We start from the raw sequence: 24,655 nt of genomic DNA, 5'->3' as shown, positions 1-24,655 counted from the left end.
GTAATCACTTAGCTCATTTGGGGGAAAGGGCAGTGGAGGGTAGGAGTGAGCCTCTTTGCTTGTTATGTGCATGCTGCAGCTGGACCCTTGCACAGGTTAAAAAGAAAAGTGTTTCAAACTGTGTTTAATGCCTCTGGTTGGTATTAAATCAGATTCTGCTCTGGTAGTAGACAGGATGGGCAATGATCTGTCCAGTATTAGAAAGAGAAGAGGTCACAGGAAGATGCTTCGCAGCCCTCCCTCCCACTCCCAGCCCCCTGACGTTTTCTCCATCTGTGGTACTGTACTGTCCCTTGTCAAGTTGCTCCCCATCCCTCCATTCCTAGGAATGGGTTTAAGGGAAAGTGCTAGTTGTTTCACTATAAGTAACAGTTCCCATTTGCAAAAGAAATTGGTTACTTTCTTTTGGGCTCTGTGTTCCCTGCGTGTGGAATGGCTGAGGTGTGGCTGAAAATGGACCAGAGATTCAAAAGAACAGAAGCACTGTTGGATAGTTCATTCATATTAAGATCTTTGCCAGCTGTGACATGCCCACAATTTAAACAGCAGAAGGAGAATTCACAAGTAAATAGATGGTCATTTGCCTGGTAGAAAGGTATTTGTTTTGCTAAACTAGACTTGAGGAGGAAAACCAGCTTTAAATATTTATTATATCTTTCCATGTCCATAAGTAATGCAATCATTCAGTTTTTTAAAGTACAGATTAAAGATTTTTCATAAGTATTATCGCTTGCTGTTTTTGCCTTAGTTTTAAGACATGCAGGTGCATCTTGTAAGCAGGATATAATTAAAGCCGACACCCACAGCTCTACATTTAACTCTGAATTACAATTAGGTGCATTAAGAATCTTAAAATAAATTTCTTCCTACTGTTTAAAAAAACAAAATGGGAGTCCCATAAAACCTCAGAAAGAGGTTTTATGTGAAGGATTAGGATTTTAGCATATTGAAGATACATGAAGGTAAAATTCGATTAAAAGTTCAAGAAAATCTTCCTTCATCTGTCCCAACTGTCTAGTGAGAAGTAGAGCAATGGAGGATTTTCATCCAGACCTCAGATCACTTACCGTGTTTCTCCTAAAATAAGACCTAGCCCGACAATCAGCTCTAATGTGTCTTTTGGAGCAAAAGTTAATGTAAGACCCAGTCTTATTTTACTATAATATAAGACCGGGTCTTATATAATATATAATATAATATAACATATAATATAAGACTGGGTCTTGTATTAATTTTTGCTCCAAAAGACACATTAGAGCTGATTGTCCGGCTAGGTCTTACTTTTGGGGAAACACGGTATATATAATATGTATATAAGTAAATATGTAATGTAAAATATACATTTTTTTCTCCAGAGGCCAAGATATAATCATTTTTCTAATGACTGCCCTCATTTATGTTAGAATCAGATTATACAGATTTTATAGTTTGGGATTTTTGTTTTTAACCTAATGTCAAACCATTGATTTTTTTTTATCCCCCCAGAGAAACAAACTGCTCAGAGTTGTGGCTTAGAAAAATTATCTTGGTAGAATTATGGAGTATTGGAGGGGCAACTAACTGAATAGTAGAGTTATTTGGGGTGTTTTGAAAAATCCCAATGCTCAGGCTGCATCCCTGTTCAACTGAATTAGAATCCACAGGGTGAGACGCAGAATCAATACTTTTAAAGTCTCCTAGGTGATTTCATTATGCAACTAAGGTCGAGAACCACAGAAAAAAGAGGCGATTAGCCCAGGGAACAAGTTAGCATGCGATTGTGTCATCTATGTAAAAGGCATTTAAAACCTGTAGGGTAGTAGTAGTAGAGCAGAAAATATATCCCTTCTGGATTTTGCTTTTCCTCCTTAAGTGTCTAAAATCTTCACTTTCCATGTATGGGTTACTGTATTTGTGTGGAGAGAAAAGATATATTTTTTGCACATTTACTATGTGCTCTGATCTCGGCGTAATGTCTCCCATGCTTTCTCATTTGTCCTCTCCATAATACTATGAAGTATATGTTATTCTGTTTTTAGAGATGAAGAAACTGTTATTCAGTTTCAGTGTTATTAATTTTCCTAAGATCACGTAGCTAGTCAGTGGGCCATGTTAGGATTTAAATACAGGTGCTCTAATTCTGTTATTATTTTCATTGAATGTAAAGGCTAATGTGTTTATATTATAAACCAATCTCTATTACACCTAGCCTTTTTAAGCCTCCTTTTATATGCATTACCTAATGTCTACTTTGAAAAGTATGTGATACTTGATCTCCTTTAACCCAAAGCTTTGTTCTCCTGTAACTAATTTTGACTTTTCTATCTGGGGAGAATATTTTGGCATTTAAGCAACACATAGTTGCTGAGACATTACCAGCAATTGCTAACTGCATTTTATGTGTGGTAGATATTATGAGTCATGGAGGTGATGTTTCCATAATATTATTGGCAGGCTAGTCTGTGGCTTGATGCTGAACAACATGATATACTAAGCAGTCATATGTTAGAATAGAACTCTAGAAGGAAAGAAAGTATTTGTTATATAGTCCTTATGTCTTAATTCAGATCCTGATCATGATTAAATATAGGATGTAGGCTCATGTATGTGTGTGAAGAATTGGCCAAGATAAAATTCCAAGTAACATAAGCTGTTATTTAAGACTGAAAATCAAAATTATTTAAACATGTCATACGATTAAGCATGAAACACTGAATTATTTGTGCACATAAGCTGTCTGTATACCTAACCTGGCATGACTACATGTGATAACATGGTTTCTATTGTGCTATTATGCGTAACCTTTTCAGGTAGCTTTGGATGGTTTGGTCAGGTGTAAAGGAGAATGTTAACAAGGTCAAAGGCCAAGGTCATGGATGTAATTCAGTGAACTTTTTTTCATATTTCATAATCACAGACTTCACCAGCAGTCTCACCAGATGCATAACATTAGTTACAATTATCATATTGATTGATTTCGACCTTTCTTTGTATGTGAAGACCTTAATGAAGGAAGTTGGTGTATCATGGCAGTAGACCACCAATACTGGGAGAAATATAACTAATGCTTCATTACCAAAAACTGGTTGTGAATCTGTACCAATGTTATTTATGAAGGACAAAATTATTTAAGAGAAAGTATGGGGGAATTTCCAACAATGGAATTTGGGCATATGATGGCCAAAGACTAATAGTGGAAGAAAATATGCATATGCTTTAAGCACAACTAAGGATGTTCTTAGTATTGAGGTAATTTTCTCTGTTTGTATAACAGAGCAAACAGATCTCTTGAACCAATAAGAAAACTAAATTCAAGATATTTTTCAGGTTTACTCAGGGAATATTGTAGTTAAGCTAAGAACCCAGATTTCATGATTCTAGTCTATATTAGTTCTTTATGTATCTATATTAAGTATGCAGAATGTTAAGTTTTGGAAAGTACAAAGATGAGCACGACTTGTTCTTTTGCCATAAGAGAATTTAAACTACTTCGTTTAATGAACAGAGAACTACATATAAGAAATCCTTTGATAGGTATTAGACTTATGATGATTAAGCCTTTTTTTTTTCATTCACGTATTTATTTATTCATTCAATATTGTTGGGTGTCTACGATGTGTCCGGCTCTGTTCTAATCTTAAGGAATACTACAACAGTGAGCAAAATAGGCAAAGTTCCTACTCCGGTGGAGCTAACATTCTAGTGGGGGAAGACAAAACAGTGCATAAATATAGACTGTTATGTGATGATTGTTATAATGAAAGATAAGGCAGGGTAAGAAGGACAGAGAGTACCAGAATAGAGGGTGGGTGTTGCTATTTTCTGGGAATATCATGGAAGTACTCTGATGAAATGACTTTTGAACAGTCCTCGAGGTATTTTTCTAGGCAGAGATAAGGGCCAAATGTGGAACTCACGGGTCTGTTAGGCAGACCTGTGGTTAGGCTGTAGGTGGTGAGGTTTAGGGGGAAGGTCAGTGAGGGGTCTTTTCACCTCCTTAGTCAGAAAGATGGAGGTGCACGGGTAGTGTTCTTAGAAACAGTAGAGCTCTGTAGGCTCTTCCCTGCGGTTCTGCCTGATAGAAGGATACAGTGACAATGCAGATGGAGTATCCCTTTGTTATGCCTGGAGTGGGAGGTCAGGAAAGCCCTTAACCAAGGATGTGATATTTTTTCTGGGTTAAGAAGAATGACTGTACCTGGAGGGTGATTGACGTGGTTTTAAGGGGCTGGAGCTCAGGAGAGGTCAGGTGGGAAACTAATTTGGGGAGAGCTGTCAGTGAATAGAGCCCATTAAAAAATCAAGTCAATGAAATCATCTAGGGAAAGCATGTGGAATGGGTACAAAAGAGATTCTAGGAGGCATCCTTGGGAAATAACTATCTTGAGGGGGCAAAAGGGCATAAATGGAGTTTTAGAGGTGCAAGGTTGCATCATAGGCGATCACAACATTTCTGTGGAATGAGTAATTGGACCAAATTGTGTGAGCCAAGCAGAGAGAAGGAAGAAGAGAAAGGAGAGAAAAATAGCTGGAAAACTAAGGAATGGGAGAGAGTTTTGAGAAAAGGAATGGCCAGCAGTGGCAAATGCTAGAGAATGGTCAGTTAGGTTGAGCTGAGGGAAGGTAAGGTTGGCTAGACTTGAGATGTCCAACTGGGTAGCCATTTGACTAATTTACATTTAAAGTAATTAAATTAAATTAAATTTTGAGTTCCTCAGTCTCACTAGCACATTTCAAGAATTTAATGGCCATATGTAGCTAGTAGCTACCTTATTGATCAGTAGAGATATAGATTTTTCCCATCATTGCAGAAAGTTCTACTTGACAGCACTGTACTATACCATTATGATATTAGGGAAAAGTTAAACAACAGTTTAATTTTTTAATTTATTTATGATAGCAATAGAGAAAGTACTATAACTTTGCATTGTTAAAGAACTGATATTAGGAAGTCAGAGTTGGGGAAAGATCATTTCACCTTGAAGTTTGGTAGCAGAATTGGCAATTTGAGTTGAGCCTTCGGGGTCAGGGATCTTTCGAGCTATTGAACAAGGAAGCAAAAAGAAAGTGGGAATTAAATTGCAGATCACTCTGAGCAATCAATTTTACTAGACAGAATTTAGATAAATGGAGTTTTGGAGGTGCAAAGTTGCATCATAGGAGATCACAACGTTTCTGTGGAATGAGTAATTGGACCAAATTGTAGAAGATTTAATTATCGGGGTTTGGAGCTTATTTTCTAAAGAATGAACAATAGCAAATGTTTTTAAGTGGAGGAGCAGCATGGCCAAACTGATAGTTTAGGGAGTCAACTTGGTAAATAATTATTCCCTTCTTGGTCCTTTGTCATTTGTCATACTACTAAGTAATTCTGCCTTATGTCTATATACTGTTTTTTAAAAAAACCTATAAAGTATACAATTCTGAAATGTTTTAAGGTTTTATTATTATGTAGTCACAGACAGTAAATAAACCTCAGAGCTGCTACATGACTTGTTAATGAGCGGGTTAGCTTGAAGAATGAGTAACATTGGGAAGACTAGAGATAACTTACCTCAATGTCAAATAAATTACCATACAATACATATATATATAGTCTTCAGTATATGGTGATCTTCTTGGCAGTAGGGACCATGTGTTCATGGTGTGTGTGAATTCTCGTACCTAGCATAGTAAATGAACGAGTGAGGTGGCACTGAATGCAGGGACATCTATTGAAAGGGAGATGCAAAAGTTCAGAAATGAGGTGATGTGAAGCTGGCCTAGGTGATATTACTGGGAACTGAAAGAAAGGACTAGATGTTAGATAGGCATGGTCTAGTTAAAAATCATCAGTACTTAATGACTTGATCAGATGTTGGGGAAAAAGAGAGTTGCAGATGACTCGAGGGCTTAGGTCTGAGTGATTGAAAGGAAGATGGTACCACTGAAAGAATTAGGCAAACTGGCATGGACTCTGGTTTCTGAGGGGAGCTACTGCGTGCTGTTTTTCACATAAAGATCTTTTCTAAAACAAGCTTAAAGCCCTTCCTTTGTTAATAGAATTTGAGAACCAGAAGTTAATCTGCAGTAATATCCAAACATTCAGGTAGCAGTGTTTTGGAATGAAGTTTTGAAATGAAGATATGTCTGGAGGGAAAAAAATCCAAAAACTTGGAAGTTGTTTGAATAAAGGTAATAAATTGAGTAGGAATGAAATCTTCAAGAAAAGAACAGCTACAGAAAGAAGAACAAATATCTGAGGGCTGAGCGTTGGTGATGGCCACTCACTCACTTGAATAGGAGAACAAAGTGGAGACGGGGAAATAGGAGAAGGGAAGCCAGAGCAGTGGAACATTTTAGAAACCAAGGGAGAAGAGGGCTTGTTTGGTGAAAAGGCTGATAGAATTACGTCATGCAGGGAGGATATGGACCATGAAGAGGCCCCAGAACTTTCCAGAGGACTTCACAGATTGGCGAATTGACTGTAATTTCCTGAACCCGCAGGATTTTTTTTTTTTTGAAAAAGGATTTAGTTTCCAGTGTAAATGTACTGTTGAACTTTTTTTTCCTTGCTACTTCTTAAAAGATGACTGCACCACTTGCTTCACTGGATTAACAGTGCGTGCTCTCTAGATTCAGGTTCAGGTATATAAGATTTAAATTTCGCCTGAGAACATTTGTTTTTTTTTTAGATCTTGCCACATTCAGAAGTTGCTGAAGTTCAAGAGACAGTGAGTAATATATGGTGCTATGTTTGAAATGTTCACATTTAATATTTTCTTCAGGATTTCAAGTTGGATTCTTAAAATATATTTTTGACTGTATTTCATCATAGATGAGTTTGTCATTATAAGAAGTAGCTAATGTAGATTGAAAAGATCAGTTTCAGAAACTGTTTATATTTTTTTCTAAAATGTAAATAGGTTTCATCTTTGCCTACAAATAATGAATCCCAGTGTGGCATATTTAAACCACACAAAACATAAAATTCTACCTTATAAAACTTATCATTGTTAATATTTTAGTAGGATCTTTCTTAAGTGTGTTCATATGTGTGCATCTTACACATGAAATTTTATAAAAGTGAAGTCATATCATACAAATTTTTTATAACCTGCTTTTAAAAGCCAATATATAATGGATGTTTTCAGTCAATGAAAAAAAAACTTTAATGATTACATAATATTTCATTGTGTAAATGTATTATTATCTATTTAATACCTGATTTTAAATGTATTACTGATTTACAGCTGCAGTTTACAGCCTCCCATGCTAAAATTACGTTAAATCTAAACCACACAGTAGGTAAATGACTTTTGTGAAGGTACTTTTCTAACATACAGAAAAGGTTTTTTAATGTTATATTTACACATTAGATATTATTTTTATCTTAAAGTACGTGGATTTAAGACTTGTCAATAATAATTTGCCTCATGAATATAATATACTCTTTCACATTATGTTGATTTCCTTAACTTGGAAAATAGTAGGCAAAAGTTCAATTTTACATGGAGTAATACTCATTTTCTCTCACCTGTTATCTCTGTTACTAGAGTTGTTCATTCTGATTGTTTATTTTTAAAATCTTTTTAAATGTTTTTCCGATGAACATTGTCTTTACATATTTACATTAAGTATCACATAATAGTATAGATCAAAATGGGTTCCCTTTAAAAGAATTAAGCATTAAATTCAGAAAAAGATTAAATATTCCTTAAGAACCAAAAAAAAAAAATGTATTACCGATTTAGATTATTATAAATGATGTGATACATATCTATGGACACATCTTTTTGAACATTTTGAATGATTATTCCTAGAAGTGGAATCAAAAGTGGGAGCAAACATGTGATTAGGTTATTTTTAAATAACTGTCTGGCTGGCCAGATCATACTCTCTCTAACATTGATAAGCTCTAGTTCCCAGGAAAGTATTGCCTTAGAATCTGACCTGTAAAACACAAGACTAAAATGTACACATACGTGTTTTGCAGACAGTTGCAGGAATATGAAAAAGTTAAGTGTAGAGTGATGACTCCTGTTGAAAGAACGAACAGATTTCAGCTGCATTACAAATCGAAGGGCCAAAGATAATACTTAGCACCCGAGATGTTTTATGTAACCTGCTTCTGAGTTGTGGTTTCAAAGAGCCAGCTGCAGTAGAATTGCTTCTGCAAGTACAACTTGATCAACTTTATTGGGGGAAGAGGAGACACCTGCCTGAAATTTGATTTTCAGATTATACTCATACTAGTGCTTGATAAGCACTTTGTGCTTTGCCTAAGCTCAAAAGATGACTTAAATCAAATCAATATGTATGTTCAGAGGGGAGGTGCTGTGGTAAAGGCACTGGGATCAAGCTTCTGTAGAGATCTCGTGGGATCGTTTCTGTACGAACAGGGTGGCCATCTGTCCTGGATTGCTCACAACTGAGGGGTTTCCCAGGACAAGGGGTGTGATTAGGATCTTCACCTATTCCTTTACACTTCTTAAAGATTGCAAGTTTTATGCTAATTGTACATGTCATGGCAAATATTTAGAAGTACATTAAAATAAGATCACATTTTTTTGTATAATGTTCTTTTCCTGAGATTTGTAGACTAAAATCAGTAAAGATTTAGATAATGGCTATATTTCATGCTTTATTAATTAAAGTACATTGGTAGTATACTGGCGTGTTACTATTGTTTTACAATTTTCAGCCCATACCTTCTGCCAAAATAGAGGATTTATTTATGTGATAAAGAAATTATTGGGGTGATTGTGTGGACATTGTCTAAGGGGTAATGGTAAACATGATAAATTACTCAAATAGGGAAAATGTGTCTGTTATATCTTCATGGTCTTTTTCTGAACAAGATGAGAAATTCCTGGATTGTTTGAAATTCTAGTAGTATTTTGGTTCGCTAACAAAAGCCAAGAAGAGTGGCTAGCTTTTTGTTTATTTAAAATATTTTACAAGCTACTTGTGTAGAGTGCTTTCACATTGTCTTTATTTATGTGTTATACAACGTGGAACTGCACAAATTACACCGAGGTCCTAAAAGTGGTAAGAGTAAGAAATCAGTAGTGTGCAGTTTAGCCATGTGCAGAGGACTTCAGTGATGTAAGGTACTCGGTAAAATTAATGTGTAATCTTCAGTTATTTATATCTCATTTCCCAGTAACGTCACTTGCAAGCAACTCTGGGAGGATGATTTTACTTGCATCCCAATTTAATGCCTTTGTATCCACATCCTTCTGGGAAAGGTTTCTGAAGCTGTGCTTATTTTTTCCATAGTGTTTCTGCTTTTATTTGGAGTGTTTCAGCTTGATTCTTAGTTGTTCTTTGATTGTAATACATGTTTTCTGGTGCCTGTTCTTTTATCTTACAGCATTTTTCAACCTACTGTGATTAAGTCATTCAGGTCATCTATCCTAACTCTCACACATGTCATAGTTTATACTACTTTCTTACCAGCCTGAACCTTTCCCTGTACAGGTCTGTCTGTCCAGCTGCCTGCTTGACATTTGACTTGGATGTCTGACAGGCATTTCAAACTTCACTTGTCTCAAACTGAGCTGCTTATATCTCTCCCTGCAAACTGGCTCCTCCTCACTGTCTTGCACCTCAGATAATGGCAGTTCCATCCTTCCAGGTGCGCAGACCTCAACACTTGACGTCATTTTGATTCCTCTTTTCTTTTATCTGAAAAGAGGTACCTTTTACCTTTTCTTTTTCTTTTTCTTTTTCTTGGTCTATCTAAAAATCCTGTTCCACCTTAAAAAATATATTCCGAACTCGACTGTTTCTCCTCACCCTCACTGTTACCACCTTGGTTCAGGTCTCCTTCATCTCTCCCCTAGGTCATTGCAGTGACCTCCTGCGTATACCCTTGTCCCTCTAGTCTATTCTCAACACAGCAGCCAGAACGATCCTTTAACACAGAATCGGATTATGTCACTCCTGTTCTCAGAACCATCCAGCGGCCCCCAGCTCATTCAGGATCAAACCAAAGTCCTGACGAGGTCGTGTGAAGTCCTACACAGTCTGACACCCATTTACGTCTTTGACTTCGTGTCCTACTGCTTTCCTACTTGCGTTGTATTTCAGCCTCTTTGGCCTTTTAACTATTTCCCGAACACTCCAAACTTGCTCCCATATCACTCCTCTGCTCTACACTTGTTTTCCCTCTGCCTGGAATACTCTTCCCCTTTATGTCCTTATGAAGTTACCTCATTTTATTCAGTCAGCTTTGTAGTGAAACCTTCTTAAGCCACCCTATCTAAAATTTTAACTCCCTCTTCCCTAACATTTTATATGTCCTCATTTTTTCCTTAGTACTTATACTGTATAATATATAACAGAATTTTACTTTTGTTTATTGTGTTATTGTTCATCTCCCCCATTAGAACATAACTACCACAAAGGAAGGATTTTTGTCTGTTTTGGTCACTACTTTATCGCTTCGGGCCCAAAACGATATCTGTCTATATAGTAGGTACTCAGGAAATATTTGGGTGGATGGATCAATGATAGGAATAGACAGTGTTGTTTTTTTTTATTATAATTCAGTGCCTCAATCGAAAAAATATTGGATTAATTAAGTAGAATCAGATTTATATGACACAAACATGCTTAAGGATATAACGTTGAAAGCCAGTATAATTTGAAACAAGTATTCAGAAGTTGCTGCATATGCTAGGGCTTATTTCCTGCGAGTAAACAGATAAGAACAGGTAAGGAGTACAGCTGCACAGAAGTTGACATAGTGCTGTGTTAATCAGCAAAACTTGAGAATGTAACAGAACTGTACAATGAAAGCAAACTTAATCTTTTATCCTAAATAGAAGACCAACTCAAAACCCTTTAAAATGACTGGCCCTGTGAAAGTAAATACTGCCAACCATGTATAAATGGTTAGAACCATTGCTTTCCTTTAGGATGTTCCTGGTAAATCTGGGGAAACTAGTCATTATTCATATCAGTGCAGGAAGATTTTTAAAGAAGATGCCTATGAATCATTTGTAGTTTGTCACAATTATCAGTGTCTTAACTTTTTTCAGTTTTCCACTATTATATTAGTTATTTATTGGTGATAACAGATCATCCTAAAATTAAATGTAAAATAACAAGCATTTATTCTTTTACAATTTTTGTGGGTCAGGAATCCAAGAGCAGCTTTGCTAGTTGTCTCTGGCTCAGAATCTCTGTGTGGTTGCAGTGCGGCTACTGGGGAGGTAGCTGCTGCAAACTTATCGGCAAGCTTGGCCAGGGGGATGGGGCAGGAGCTGGGGTGAATCAAGGTGGGTGATGCACAGCAGAGCTCAGTCCTGGCTGTTGACAGACCTCAGGCCCTTCACCTCATGGGCCTCTCTACAAAGCAGCCTCAGGGGCAGCTGCTCCCCCCTGCCCCCCCACACCTTGATGTAACAATGAGAGACTGCAAACGAGATGGAAATCATAGTCTTTTTACAATCTAACCTTGGAAGTGACATCCCTTCCCTGCTGCCATCTTCAGTTTATTAGAAATGATTTCAGCAAGTCCACCATACGCTCAGAAAGGGGATTATATACCAAGAAGTGGGGATCACTGGGCGATTTTAGAGGTTGCCTGCCACAATACTTTAATCTCTCCCTGCATGCTTGCTAGTTGTTCTAACATGGTAATAAGCACAATTAGTTCATTGTCACTAAACCTGTATTTTTGTTTAAGCTTATCCTGTGAAACTGAAATCAGTTTATAGGAGAATGAGCTTAAATGGGCAACAACAGAAAAATGAATAGAGCAAATACCTTTCCTTTTTTTTGAGCAAATGCCTTTAAAAGGCATTAGAACATAATTAGAACATAATTTAAAGCACGGTGAAATAACCATCACTTCAGGGAAGTAACAGGGCCACCGTATTTTTCTAGGAGACAACAGAAGCCCAAAGCAAACAGCTGCAACTTTTTTTTTTTTTTTTGGTCATGGCCAATTGAGATTCTCTCATTCCCTTTAAGTAAGACCAAACAATAATGTGCTCAGTGGGAATGTTTTGTTACTTTAGTTTTTTTCTCGGTTTTTTGTTTTTTTTTTAAGATTTTTATTGGGGAAGGGGAACAGGACTTTATTGGGGAACAGTGTGTACTTCCAGGACTTTTTTCCAAGTCAAGTTATTGTCCTTTCAGTCTTACTTGTGGAGGGTGCCATTCAGCTTCAAGTTGTTGTCCTTTCAGTCTTAGTTGTGGAGGGCGCAGCTCAGCTCCAGGTCCAGTTTGCGCTGCCCACCATCCCTTGTGGGAGTCAAGGAATTGAACTGGCAACCTTGTGGTTGAGAGCCTGTGCTCCAACCAACTGAACCATCCGGGAAGCAGCTCAGCCAAGGTGCCGTGTTCAATCTTAGTTGCAGGGGGCAGAGCCCACCATCCCTTGCGGGACTCGAGGAACTGAACTGGCAACCTTGTGGTTGAGAGCCCACTGGCCCATGTGGGAATCGAACCGGCAGCCTTGGGAGTTAGGAGCACAGATCTCCAACCGCCTGAGCCACTGGGGGCCCACTGTTACTTTAGTTTTGATACATTATGTTACTATAGATGGTATTGGAAATGAAGGAGAGCTGAAGACCTTGCTCCTGCCAAGGGCAACCAAAACACTTGTCCACAGGCAACATTTAGTATAGTGCTGTTCATTAAATACGTACTAGACAAAAGGTCAGCAGTCTGTTTTCTGTTTCTTTTAGTTGATTACAGTTACATTTAAGAATGGGGTCTTCTAACTTCCTAAAGACCAGTAGCTCCAGATGATATGCTTAATATTTAGTAGGTCCTAAGGAAATTGTCTGACTTAATAAAATATATTGTTCTAATCCGTATTTCTCTTTGTTTTTGCCATTTGAAAATATAATTGTCCTATTTTGTTGATGTCTTTGTAAAAGCTTTTTGCTCAATGCTTGGCACATAATAACCAGTAAATGTTTCTTTCCTTTTGTAGAAGAAGCAGACTGAATTTCTATGGTAGTGTTAAGTGCTTTCATGGCATGCAGAACTAATATTTAGTAGTGCATGGGTATTCTATATTTTTAAACCACTTAAATTTAAAGAATGAATAACTTTTGGCTGTCCCTTACACTTCTAAACAATTTTTACCACTCCTAACCCATATCTTGAATTTTAATTGGAAGTAAATTTTGACTTGAGTAATTTTAAAAACAAAATACGTGGGTGACTTCATTTTCCTTTTTCTGCCTTCATGTTCCAAAATAAAACAAATATTTGATAATGCCTAAGCCAGGATCTTTTTATGTGTGGAAAAGGAAATTCCTTGTGAATTGTGATTATTAGGATTTACGTGCATGTGCTTTCTACTTATAAACTAATACTGTTTTCCTTGTCCTTTTGTTTCACTGCTGCTTCAATCCTGATGCATTTTGCTTCTTCCTGGTTTGGATTGTGTTTCTTTGCTGCTCAATTACCTGCATTAAAAGCTTCTTGGTGATAGCAAAGATGTCCTTGGGCCATCAAGTAAGTAGCTAAAGTTTGAATGACACATTGAGAGACATGATAATATTTTGATGTGTACTTGTAAAAGGCATATGGTATTTCTGTGTTGATTATTAAGCCTTCTGCTTTTCTTTTCAGGCATTGAAATACTAAGCAAAGAATATAAATAGTCATTCAGTGCCCATCTATTGTCAGTGTCCATCTGGGATTGGTAATATTTGTACATTTACATCTTGATTATCTAAAGATAGATTATTTCTGTTAGCCAATTATCTAATTCATAATTTAGGACCTCTTTCTCAAAGTATTCCTTCCTATATGCATCCTAAAGCATAGATCAAACTACTTTGAGGCTGGACATTGTGTAAGAAACTCACTGCCCTATGACAATAAGAAATACTATTTTATTTTGTCAGAATTTTTACATAACAGATAATTTGGTTATGAAAAAAATTATTTATACTTTGGGGATTTCATGAGTGAAACATGTTTTCTCTTAGTCATTTAGAAGATGTACCCTTTAAATTTATGTCCCCTGCAAAAACTTTTTTTTTTTTTTTTTTTTTTTTAACCAGACACTGTGCTAGCTCTGGGAGATACACAATGAATAAAACATAAGGGTCATTATAGTCTAGCAAAGGAGTTAGAGCCAAGAATAGGTAATTTTAAAGTATTGTTAAAGGAGCAACTTTTATATTAAAAATCATAGAATTACTGAAGTGAAAGGAATTTCGGAAGTCATCTTAAAAAGCATCAATTTTATAGATGAAAAGCCTGAAGCTAAGAGCTGAAATATCCAAGGAGTTAGAATTGGTTATTAGCCCAGAGTATCTTCTACTGGTTTTCAGAAATCAGAATGAAACTCTAAGTTTGCTGAATTCAAGTTTAACCGAATAATTAAAATATTATTGCATTGTGAATCAGACAAAGATTTTAATTGTATTGAAGAGCAATATGGGAATTATAATGATTTAGAAAGTTTTAGTATTTATTCCTAAATAGTTATCTGACTGTTGCAAGTCATTTTACTGATTTGGGGCTCCACACACAAACACACCCACCCACCACTACCCATTGGCTAAAGGAAGGAACTGAGCAAGACAAAGGCAATGTTTCTTCTAGTTGAAAACTTCTTTAGAACAGTTACTATTTGTTTCTAATACTGTTGATAATATGTGTGTAATTTTTTCCTAAAAAGAGATGGTTTAAGGTAATATGCTAAAATTCCTTTTTAACTGCAACAATTCATAGTATTTTAAATATATTGTTTATTATACATCCAGCATTATCAGAATAGAGTAGAAATTTTTAAAGTAGAAAAAAAGCATGCAAATCCCAAAACATTTTTATGTTTTCGTGTTCAGCCTTACTTATACCTGGTAGATGTTTTCAATGGATTTTTCTGTTATTTTACTTACTTCATATATTTAGATGTCGGAGGTGAACTGATTGACTGATTGGCACTGATGAATGTCACAAATGGAATTTAATTTTTAATATCAATGGAAATGGTTCTGTTTTAGGAACTAGGTTTTATAAATGGAGGTCTTTAATTTTTACTTGGAATAAAAGAAATTTATTGTGGTTATATATTTTAAGCATATATAAATAAATATATACAACACATATTAGATATGAGCTTATATTGCACTCTGCTACTGTTAAAAGGAGACTGCATAATAATTTCCTAGAGACCACGTACCTTTTAGAGTGAAAATGAATTTCATATAGTATAATACTTTATTAGGCTCTCTACTGTTGAATGAGAAAGCTATAATATATATACCAACATATTTAAATTCTTTAAGTATTTGAGAAAAGGAATACCACCTATAAAGGGAGACTGTGGATTTGTGTAGAGATTATTTATGACTTTAAAATAATTTATCTTAGCTTTCACTTCAAGGGCAAACAACAGACTTTGAAGCTTATAAAATTCTTTAGATTTTATATTGAGCTGAATTCAGAAAGTAAAGAGTGGTAATATAGAATCATATACTCCTTGGAAGTTGCAGCTGGTATGTTAATTATAATTGCTGTTAATTATTCCAGGTTGATTGGTTTCTACTAAGAGATAGTAAAGCGCTGAATAACAAAGTTGGTTACTTTACTTCCAGTACAAAGTACAACCAGGAGAGGGCACTGTAGTGCTATCATTAGTGGGTGAGGCAATTAATTGTAAAGTCAGAAACTACACTTAAATCATGCAGGGATTCTTCCATCCAATATTTAATCAGTCATTTAGCAAGTATTTATTGTCAGTTTTATGCCAAGTGATACAAATGAAAACAAAGTCACTGCCCTTCTTGAGCTTACATCTGACTATGATGTAGGATGTCACAATGATTTTTATGTAATGCAAATCCTTTCTTGTCTGTGTAGTTTAGTTGTTAATGTTTGTGAATGGGGTAAGAGAAAACAAAACCAACAAGTATATTCTGTATGTTACTATTTCTACATACCCTCTCACTTTAAGGATATCAAAATCATAAACAGAAAGGAGTGAATAGAACTAAATTTGTACTTTTTGCACTATTTCCGTTTTTATATAGTAAAGTTATTCAAGACATAGATACCTGTGTCTTACTGATGGAATACTACAGCATACTTTAATTCTATTAGTCCTTCTCATAATGTATTTTAAATTAGCGTTAAATGTACTGTCTGATACTACAAAAATATAGCATATGTAAATTATAAAATATAATGATTCAGTATGTACGTGTTGAACTTACCACTTAAGAACTTCAATCTTAAAAATACCTCACATCCGTGTGCTTCTTCTGTCTTCTCTTCCTGTGTCTGTCTCCCAGAGGTGATGAGTATTTTGTATTTTTTGCTTATAATCCTTTGCTTTTTTAAAAAAGAGGGGTTTTTTTTTTTGTTTTTAAATTACATACGTATCACTAAGTTTTGCTTGCTTTTTAATTTTATAAAAATGGTATCAAGATATACTTGTATGTCTTCTTCTAGGGTTTGTTCTTTGTAGTTAACATCTTATTTCCAAGGTTTAGCCTCATTGGTTATAGCTGTATATCATTCCTTCTCAATACTCCATACTATTCCGTGATATGCATATACCACAATATATTAATCCATTTTTTTGAATTGATGAATATTTAAATTGCTTTGATTTCTGCTACTATGAACAGTATTGCTATGAACATTCTTATTCTTGTCTCTTTGTACACACGTATAAGTTTTCAAGCTAAGAGTGGAATCGTACCCATAGGGTATGCTGAAATTCAATTTTAGAAGACAGATCTAAATTGCTTTTCAAAGTGCTTATATCAAGTTGCACTCCACCGGCAGTGCTTAAAAAGTCCCAATGATCCGTTTATCTATTTGCTATTATCAGACATTAGTTTCGGTTAATTTTACTGAGTGTGAAATATTTATTTCATTGTGATGTTGACTTGTATTTTTCTGATTACTAAAGAGGGTGAACATCTTTTTGTATATTTATTAACCATTTGCATTTCTTCTTACAAGAAATCACCGTTCACATTTCCCCCATTTTTTTTGTATTAAAATTTTTTATTGAATTATAATTGACATACAACATTATATTAGTTTCAGGTAATACAACATAATGATTTGACATTTGCATATATTGCCCAATGATCACCATAGCAGGTCTACTTAACATCCATCACCATACCTAGTTACAGATATTTTTTTATTGTGATGAGAATTTTTAAGATTTACTCTCTTAGCATCTTTCAAGTATGCTTTGCAGTATTACTATAGTCGCCATGCTGTATATTGCATCCACATGACATTTATAACTGGAAGTTTGTACCTTTTGACTCCTTCACCCATTTTGTACCCCCCAACCTCTCCACCTTTGGCAGTCACCAATTTGTTCTCTGTGACTGTGAGCTCGTTTTGTTGTTTGTTTTTTAGATTCCACATATAAGTCTGATCATACCTCTTTGTCTTTGTCTGACTTACTTCACTTAGCATAATGCCCTTGGGGTCCATTTGTGTTGTTGCAGATGTTAAGCTTTTGTCTTTTTATGGCTGAATAATATTCCACTGTACATATGTACCACATTTTCTTTATCCATTCACCCTATGATGGGCACTTAGGTTGTTTCCATTTTGGCTGTTGTAAATAATGCTACAGTGAACATGAGGGTGCATATATTTTTTGACTTAGTGTTTTCATTTTCTTTTGATAAACATCCAGGAATGGAATTTCTGGATCATGTGGTCGTTCTATTTTTATTTTTTGAGTAGCTTCCATACTGTTTTCCATAGTGGCTGCACCAGACAATCCCACCATCAGTGTACAAGGGGTCCCTTTCCTCCACATCCTCTCCAATGCTTTTTATTTCTTGTTGTTTTGATAATAGCCATTCTAGGAGATATGAGGTGATAACTCATTGTGATTTTGATTTGCATTTCTCTGATGATTAGTGATGTTGACCATCTTTTCATGTACCTGTTGACCATTTATACGTCTTTTTTGGGAAAAAAAGTCTGTTTAGATACTCTGTCCATTTTTAAATAGAATTGTTTGGGGGGGTTTTTGCTATTCAGTTGTGTGAGTTTTTTATATATTTTGGCTATTGACCTCTTATCAGATATATGGTTTGAAAATATTTTCTCTCATTCAGTAGATTGCCTTTTCATTTTCTTGATTTCCTTCACTGTGTAGAAGCTTTTTAGTTTGATGTAGTCCCACTTGTTTATTTTGCTTTTATTGCCTTTGTTTTTTTGGTGTCAGATCCAAAAATATCTCCAAATCTGATCTCAAGGAGCTTACTGCTTATGTTTTCTTCTAGCAGTCATATAGTTTCAGGTCATACATTCAAGTCTTCAATCTATTTTGAATTAACTTTTGTGTATGGTGTAAGTTAGTGGTCCAGTTTCATTCTTTTGCATGTGGCTGTCCAGTTTTTCCAACACCATTTATTGTAGAGGCTGTCCTTTTCCCCATTGTATATTCTTGGCTGTTTTGTCATAAATTAATTAACCATATATGTGTGGGCCTATTTCTGGGTTTATTTCATTGTTTTGTATGTCTTATTTTTATACCAATACCACACTGGGTTTTTTGTTGTTGTTGTTTATTTTTTGTTTTTTAACTTTAGCTTTGTAATATAGTTTGAAATTGGAGCATGATGATTCCAGCTTTGTTCTTTCTCAAGATCGCTTTGCTATTCAGGGTCTCATGTGGTTCTATACAAATTTTCGGATTGTTTTTTCTATTTTTGTAAAAAATGCTGTTGGAATTTTGATAGGATTTGCATTGAATCCCTAGATTGCTCTGGGTAGTGTGGACATTGTAACAATATTAATTTTTCTAATCCATCAGTATGCAATATCTTTCCATTTATTTGTGTCTTCAATTTCTTTCGTCATTGTCTTATAGTTTTTAGTGGACAGTAGTCCCCCCTTACCCACAGGGGATACATTCCAAGACCTCCGGTGGGTGCCTGAAACCGCAGATAATACTAAACCCTGTATGTGCTATGTTTTTTCCTGTACATACATACGAGTACCTATGAGAAAGTTTAATTTATAAATTAGGCATATAAGAGATTAACAACAAATAACTAATAATAAAATAGAACAGTTATAACAATATACTGTAATAAAATTTATGTGGATGTGGTCTCTCAAAATATTTTATTGTATATACAGCATGGATATACTGGACAAAGGGATGATTCACATCCTAGGTGACACAGAGTGGGACAGCGTGACATTTCCTCATGCTACTCAAAATGACATGCAATTTAAAACAGATGTTTATTTCTGTAATTTTCCATTTAATATTTTCACATCATGGTAAACCAGGTAACTGAAACCATGGAAAGCAAAACCGTGGATAAGGGGGACTACTCTACAGATCCTTTACCTCCTTGGTTAAATTTATTCCTTGGTATTCTATTCTTTTTGATGCATGCCCCCATTTTTATATTGCATTGTTAGTCTTTTTCTAATTGATTTATGAGGTGTTTTTTTTTTTTATGAAAAACATATTCTGGATACTGACCTTTCGTTAATTACATGTGTTGCTAGTGTCTTCTCCTGTGTGTATTTTTCTTTCCAATTGCTTTATGGTATCTTTTGATTAAATTAATGTTTACCTTTTTTTTTTTCGTAGAATTTATCAATTCTTTTATGCTTATTGCTTTCTTTTGTCTTTTTTTTATTTCCTAATAAAAAATTTTTTATTTCCTAATTTTTTTATTTCCTAATCAAAATACTTTAAAGATATACACCATACAGAAATATTTTAAAAATACGTAGGGATTATAGACATACAATGGATAATGAGAATTCTTTTTAAAAGAGATACACAGTAAGGAAGAAAAACAGTTTTATTACTATTTTAATTATAGTACATATACGTTAATCATAAACCATTGTACTTAAAGCTTTCCGAGCATTGGCAAGAAAAGCTGAAAAATTTTTTGTCTTCCTTCCATTCTCTTGAAATTCTTCAAGGCACGCAAATGAAAACTGTCTGACACTTCCTAGTCCCTTGCTACATTTCAGTGTAGGCCAAACATAAATAGGATGCTTAGGGTCAATATTAGTGAATATAAACTGCAATTTATCACCATAAATGTTTCAAATTTCTAGTCCACATTATTCTTTATACAAGTATACAGATTTTGTAGCCTTTTCAACCTCTCTTCACTAGTTTTTTCAGCAGCAGAAATAGTTTCCTTCTTCCTGGCATATTTTCCTGAGGATTCTGGGCATTTGCAATACGTACTTCAGTTCCTACTTTTGGCCTTGTACTTCAACAATTAACTTGAACAAGTTTTCCTTTTTTTCTTGAATGAATTTATTCTGCCTGCAGATGTGATTTTGATATTCTAGAAACATCTGAACCATTCATTCTTCTTCCTTTAATTTCACAGGCAGCTTTCCTGCAAATGCTTTTAATGTCCTTGTAGATATCTCTTAGTCCCACCATCTGACAGGTGTCTCTGACATTGCTTTTGAATGTATCCCAGAATTTTATTTATGCTTTCATCTAACAATGCCAGTTCGTCCTCTACCATTTTGTAAGACACCGCTTCTCTGGGAGGCCTGAGCCCCGCTGTCTTCCCTACACGAGGCATGAACCAATTCTGCCCAACGCTTGTCTCCTGTTTGTCTTTTAAAGGAATCATTCCTTACCCCAAGTTTATGCTTTCTTCTAAAAGTTTTCAAATTTTGCTCTTTTTGTCTTTGACTTTCATAGAACTAGTCTTTGTGTGTGGTATGAGGGTAGGGACCTATTTTTCATAACCAATTTTCTTAGTATCAATAATTGAATGGCCTTTTCTTTCCCTACCTCTATCATATATCTCGACTCCACATAATTATGGGTTTGTTTTTAAGAGCTCTCTGTTCCTTAGGTCAGCCTGTCTTCTTTATATCAGTACATTTTTAATTTCAATAATAATTTTTAGGAGTTAAATGGATCTTGGATTTAATAACTGAACGAACCACCATGTACTTTATGAAATGAAGTTTCATAAAATATAAAAGTTGTTGATTGATTCATTCAACAAAATTCTATTGAACACGTTCAGTATGCCAGAACCGTAGGGCCATATCAGGACTCAAGGATTTATGAGAAAATAAGGCAGACAGAAGTCCCTTTTCTTATGGAATTTATAGAGAAGGTAGATAATATATGGAATATATAGAGAAGGCAGATAACAGACAGATAAATGATATAACTTCAGATAGTGATAGGAGCTATCATAAAAAATCATGTAAAGTGATAGAGTATAACTGTGGTGGAGTGGGCACTAACCGAAAACATCCAAAAGAACTGCTAAATTGTACTATAGTAAAATAACTTGTTTATCAGAAGGCACCATGAGGGTCTTTTCTGAAGAGATGACAAGGAACACAAACAACAAATGATGAGAGGGGTTGATAAGATCTGGGGGAGGAGTATTTCAGGTGGAGCGAACAAGAGATACAAAGGCCCAGAGACTGGGGCAAGATGGTGTGTTTTGAGGAATACCAAGGCCAAGAAGGCTGGAGCCAAGTGAGCAAAAGTGGTAGAGGATGAGGTTGGAGAGATGAGCAGGGGCCAGACATTGTTGAATCTTTAGGCCGTGGAATTTATTGCAAGTATAATGGTGAGCCATTGAGGATATTTCTGCATGATGCAAATCTGCTTTATGATTTATAAAGATGGCTCGGGCCTCCACGTGAGAAAAGACTCTACATAAGTAAGGAGACTAGGTAGAAATCTGTTGCTGTGATCCAATGAAAAGGGAGTGGTGGCTTAGAACAGGGTGGTAGTTGTGGAAGTGGGGAGAAGTAGAAGGATTCTGGATAAATTTTGAAGGGAGAGTATAAAGATCTCAGATAAACTGTATGTGAAAAATCAAAGAATACATCTAAGTTTTTGGCCTGAGAAAGTGGGGGAGGGGTATAGTGATTTCACTCACTGAGATGGGAGAGAGGAAGGTTTGGAGGATAAGCAGAATCAAGAATTATGTTCTGGATACGTTTGAGATACCTGTTAAATACCAGAGGTGATTATAAAGCAGGCTATTGGATACATGGGTTTGAGTTTAGGAGACACACATTTAGGAGTCATCAGTGTATAGGTTCTTTTTTTTAATGGCCTTGATGGGAAAATACATTTTTTATGTCTTTACTTGGAAGATAAAGAGTTTTTTAATTTTTACTTTGAAACTTAAGGAGCTAAAATATAATTTTAAAACTTTAGCACAATAGAAAACATGTTAAAGCACTTTGATTTAAAAGATGGTGATAAAAATGTGAACGTGAAGTTCTGGTTAAGTGAAAAATTAAGTCTAGAGTAAAGACACAATGATTCTTACTCAAGCTAAAACTAAGGTTTTTGTAAGCTGAAAGTACAAAGTATACAAAGTGAAGGAATGTGGCGATCCTAGGGCAGTGTGGGCTTGCTCACAATTGCCTTACTCCTTCATTGAGTATTTTTCTCTCTTCTGTCCTCTCTGGAACTGGGCATCGCCTTCCTCTGTTCATAGCTTGGTCAAGTGGGTGAACTGCAGCCTTAAACATGGTTTAAATTGATTATTGGGGCAGCAGGTTTTTAAGAGCCAGACTTTGGAACCAAATGGTCCTGAGTTAGAATCTTACTCTATTACTTAATCTTAGGCAAGGCAATCTCTGAACCTCAAGTTTCCCCATTTCTAAAACAAGAATTATGCCTATTATCTATAAAAATTAGAAATTAGAATACAAATTCTAATGAATGTAAGGTATTATTTTATACTGCTACTAATTTGTAATTTTTCTGACCACTAATGAGGTTGAGTATCTTTTCGTATATTTATTGGCCATTTGTATTTCTTATTGAAATGACTTTGTCCTTTGCTTATTGTTCTATTAGCAAATATAGAGTTAACACAATAAACCATGGAGTACTTTTTATCATCAGTTGAATATGTAGTTTCATTTTTACAATGTCTGTAATTTGTATTATTTTACTCATGCATACCTGTCAATTTCTTTTGTATTGATAGCCAACTAAAGTTAAAAGAAAACAAAACAATTATATTAAGGCATTGAACGAGTAAAATTAATATAACCATTGAGGTGATTTCAATCATAGTTCTAGTCCATGTTATTAATTATGCCATTATGTAAATGTAGGGCTGAGGTATTAATTCTTTTTCCCTTCTTTCCTTGAGCTGTGGTAGCAAACAGTGACGAATCTCAACTTCTGACACCAGGAAAGATGAGTCAGCGCCAAGGGAAAGAAGCTTATCCAACTCCTACCAAAGAGTTGTGTCAGGCATCTTTTAGTCCAGCAAGTCCTCATAACCAGGGTAAGAAGTTGTGGTTTAAATGTTTCCTTCTTTTGTTTTTGTTTTGTTTTGGTTTTTTTGAGGGGAGAATGACATTTTTTCTTTTGAACTATTTAATGGTACAGGGTTTTTTGTGTGTTTTGGTCACTCAAAATACTCTTCAAATAAGTAAATTTTTTTTTAGAGTCCTTTAATTCCTCTCATATTCTCCTACATACTTAGTTAGTTATATCATTCTTCTAATTCAGTGATTCTCAAAGTTTTTGAACTCAGAACTCCTTTACACTGGTAAAAATTATTGACAACCCCAAAGAGCTTTTGTTTATGTGTGGAGGTTAACCTATTGATATTTACTGTATTATAAATTAAAACTAGAAATTTTTAAGTTGTTTATTATTAATTCATTTAATGTTACAGTAATAAACCCATTACATGAGACTATGGATAACATATTTTTTATGAAAAACAACTGTATTCCCTCTCCCTACCCCCAAAATGAGTGAGAAGAGTGGTATATTTTTCCCCTCGGGGTCTCTGAACCTTGGCACCATTAACATCTTGGGCTGGATAATCTTCTGTTGTGTGCGGCTGCCCGGTGTATTCCTTGTAGGATGTCTCGCAGCATCCCTGGCTTCTACCCGCGAGATGCCAGTAGCACTTTCCCCAGTTGTGGCAACCAGGACTATCTCTAGACATTGCCAAATGTCCACTGAGGGACAAAATCGGCTTTGGTTGAGAACTGTTTCACAGTTTTTGCAAATCTCTTTAATATCTAGCTTAAAAAAAAGACACCTAAATTTTCATACCTGCTTCTGTAGTCATGTTGTGATGTGATGATTTGATTAAAGTACTATATATGAATAAAATCTGGCCTCATACCACGTTTCCCCGAAAACAAGACCAGGTCTTACATTAAATTTTGCTCCAAAAAAATGCATGAGGGCTTATGTTCAGGGTAGGTCCTCCTGAAAAATCATGCTGGGGCTTATTTTCCGGTTAGGTCCTATGTTCAGGGAAACACGGTAAACGCTTATATGGCCAGAGAATACATGGGTCCTGTGAGTGGGTCTCTGAGAGAAATAATGCAAATAAAGAGAAATGGAAAATTGTGAATGAAAATGCCACTTTTTGTTATTCAGGTTTGTAAGTGAAAACTTCCATTAGATGCCTGCATTTGTGTCATTCCCATTCTCAAAAAGTCAGCAATGGCTGTCGCCTGGAGCAGTGGCTCCTAAGCCTGGCTGTGTCTGAAAAATCACTTGGGAGCTTTGCTTAGATACAGATTCTACTCCATCCTTCTAAAATCTCTGGGGGGAGGCTGTGTATTTATAAAGCTCCCCAAGTGTATCTGATTTAGCAATATTTGGTACCATAGTCGAGAGTATACATTGAAAATTGCATGATCTGGTAGTCAGAGCTCTTAATATGTTTTATTTTACTCTACCGTTCCCATTTCGTTT

The 24,655-nt window shown here is 35.4% G+C and overlaps 1 protein-coding gene and 1 pseudogene across 7 annotated transcripts in view; one reads left to right on the top strand and one right to left on the bottom strand.

Moving 5' to 3' along the window:
- Positions 1–24,655, top strand: part of OSBPL8 (oxysterol binding protein like 8) — a 154,568-nt gene that overhangs the window by 54,524 nt on the left and 75,389 nt on the right. For 2 of the 7 annotated variants that reach the window (XM_033116574.1, XM_033116575.1), the window contains 2 exons: positions 13,407–13,443; positions 23,079–23,216. In XM_033116574.1, the coding sequence (XP_032972465.1) occupies positions 13,407–13,443; positions 23,079–23,216 (175 nt within the window). Of the gene's footprint in view, positions 1–6,671; positions 6,693–13,406; positions 13,444–23,078; positions 23,217–24,655 lie in introns of those variants that run through there. The other 5 variants (XM_033116577.1, XM_033116576.1, XM_033116580.1 and 2 more) reach the window with 5 other exon arrangements.
- LOC117028237 (kinetochore protein Spc25-like) lies at positions 19,789–20,450 on the bottom strand (annotated as a pseudogene).

The sequence above is a fragment of the Rhinolophus ferrumequinum genome, chromosome 10 (assembly GCF_004115265.2).
Source record: "Rhinolophus ferrumequinum isolate MPI-CBG mRhiFer1 chromosome 10, mRhiFer1_v1.p, whole genome shotgun sequence".
In the NCBI taxonomy this organism is placed as follows: Eukaryota; Metazoa; Chordata; class Mammalia; order Chiroptera; family Rhinolophidae; genus Rhinolophus; species Rhinolophus ferrumequinum.
The sequence above is the reverse complement of the archived record's forward strand: the minus strand, read 5'-3'. Positions and strand labels throughout refer to the sequence as shown.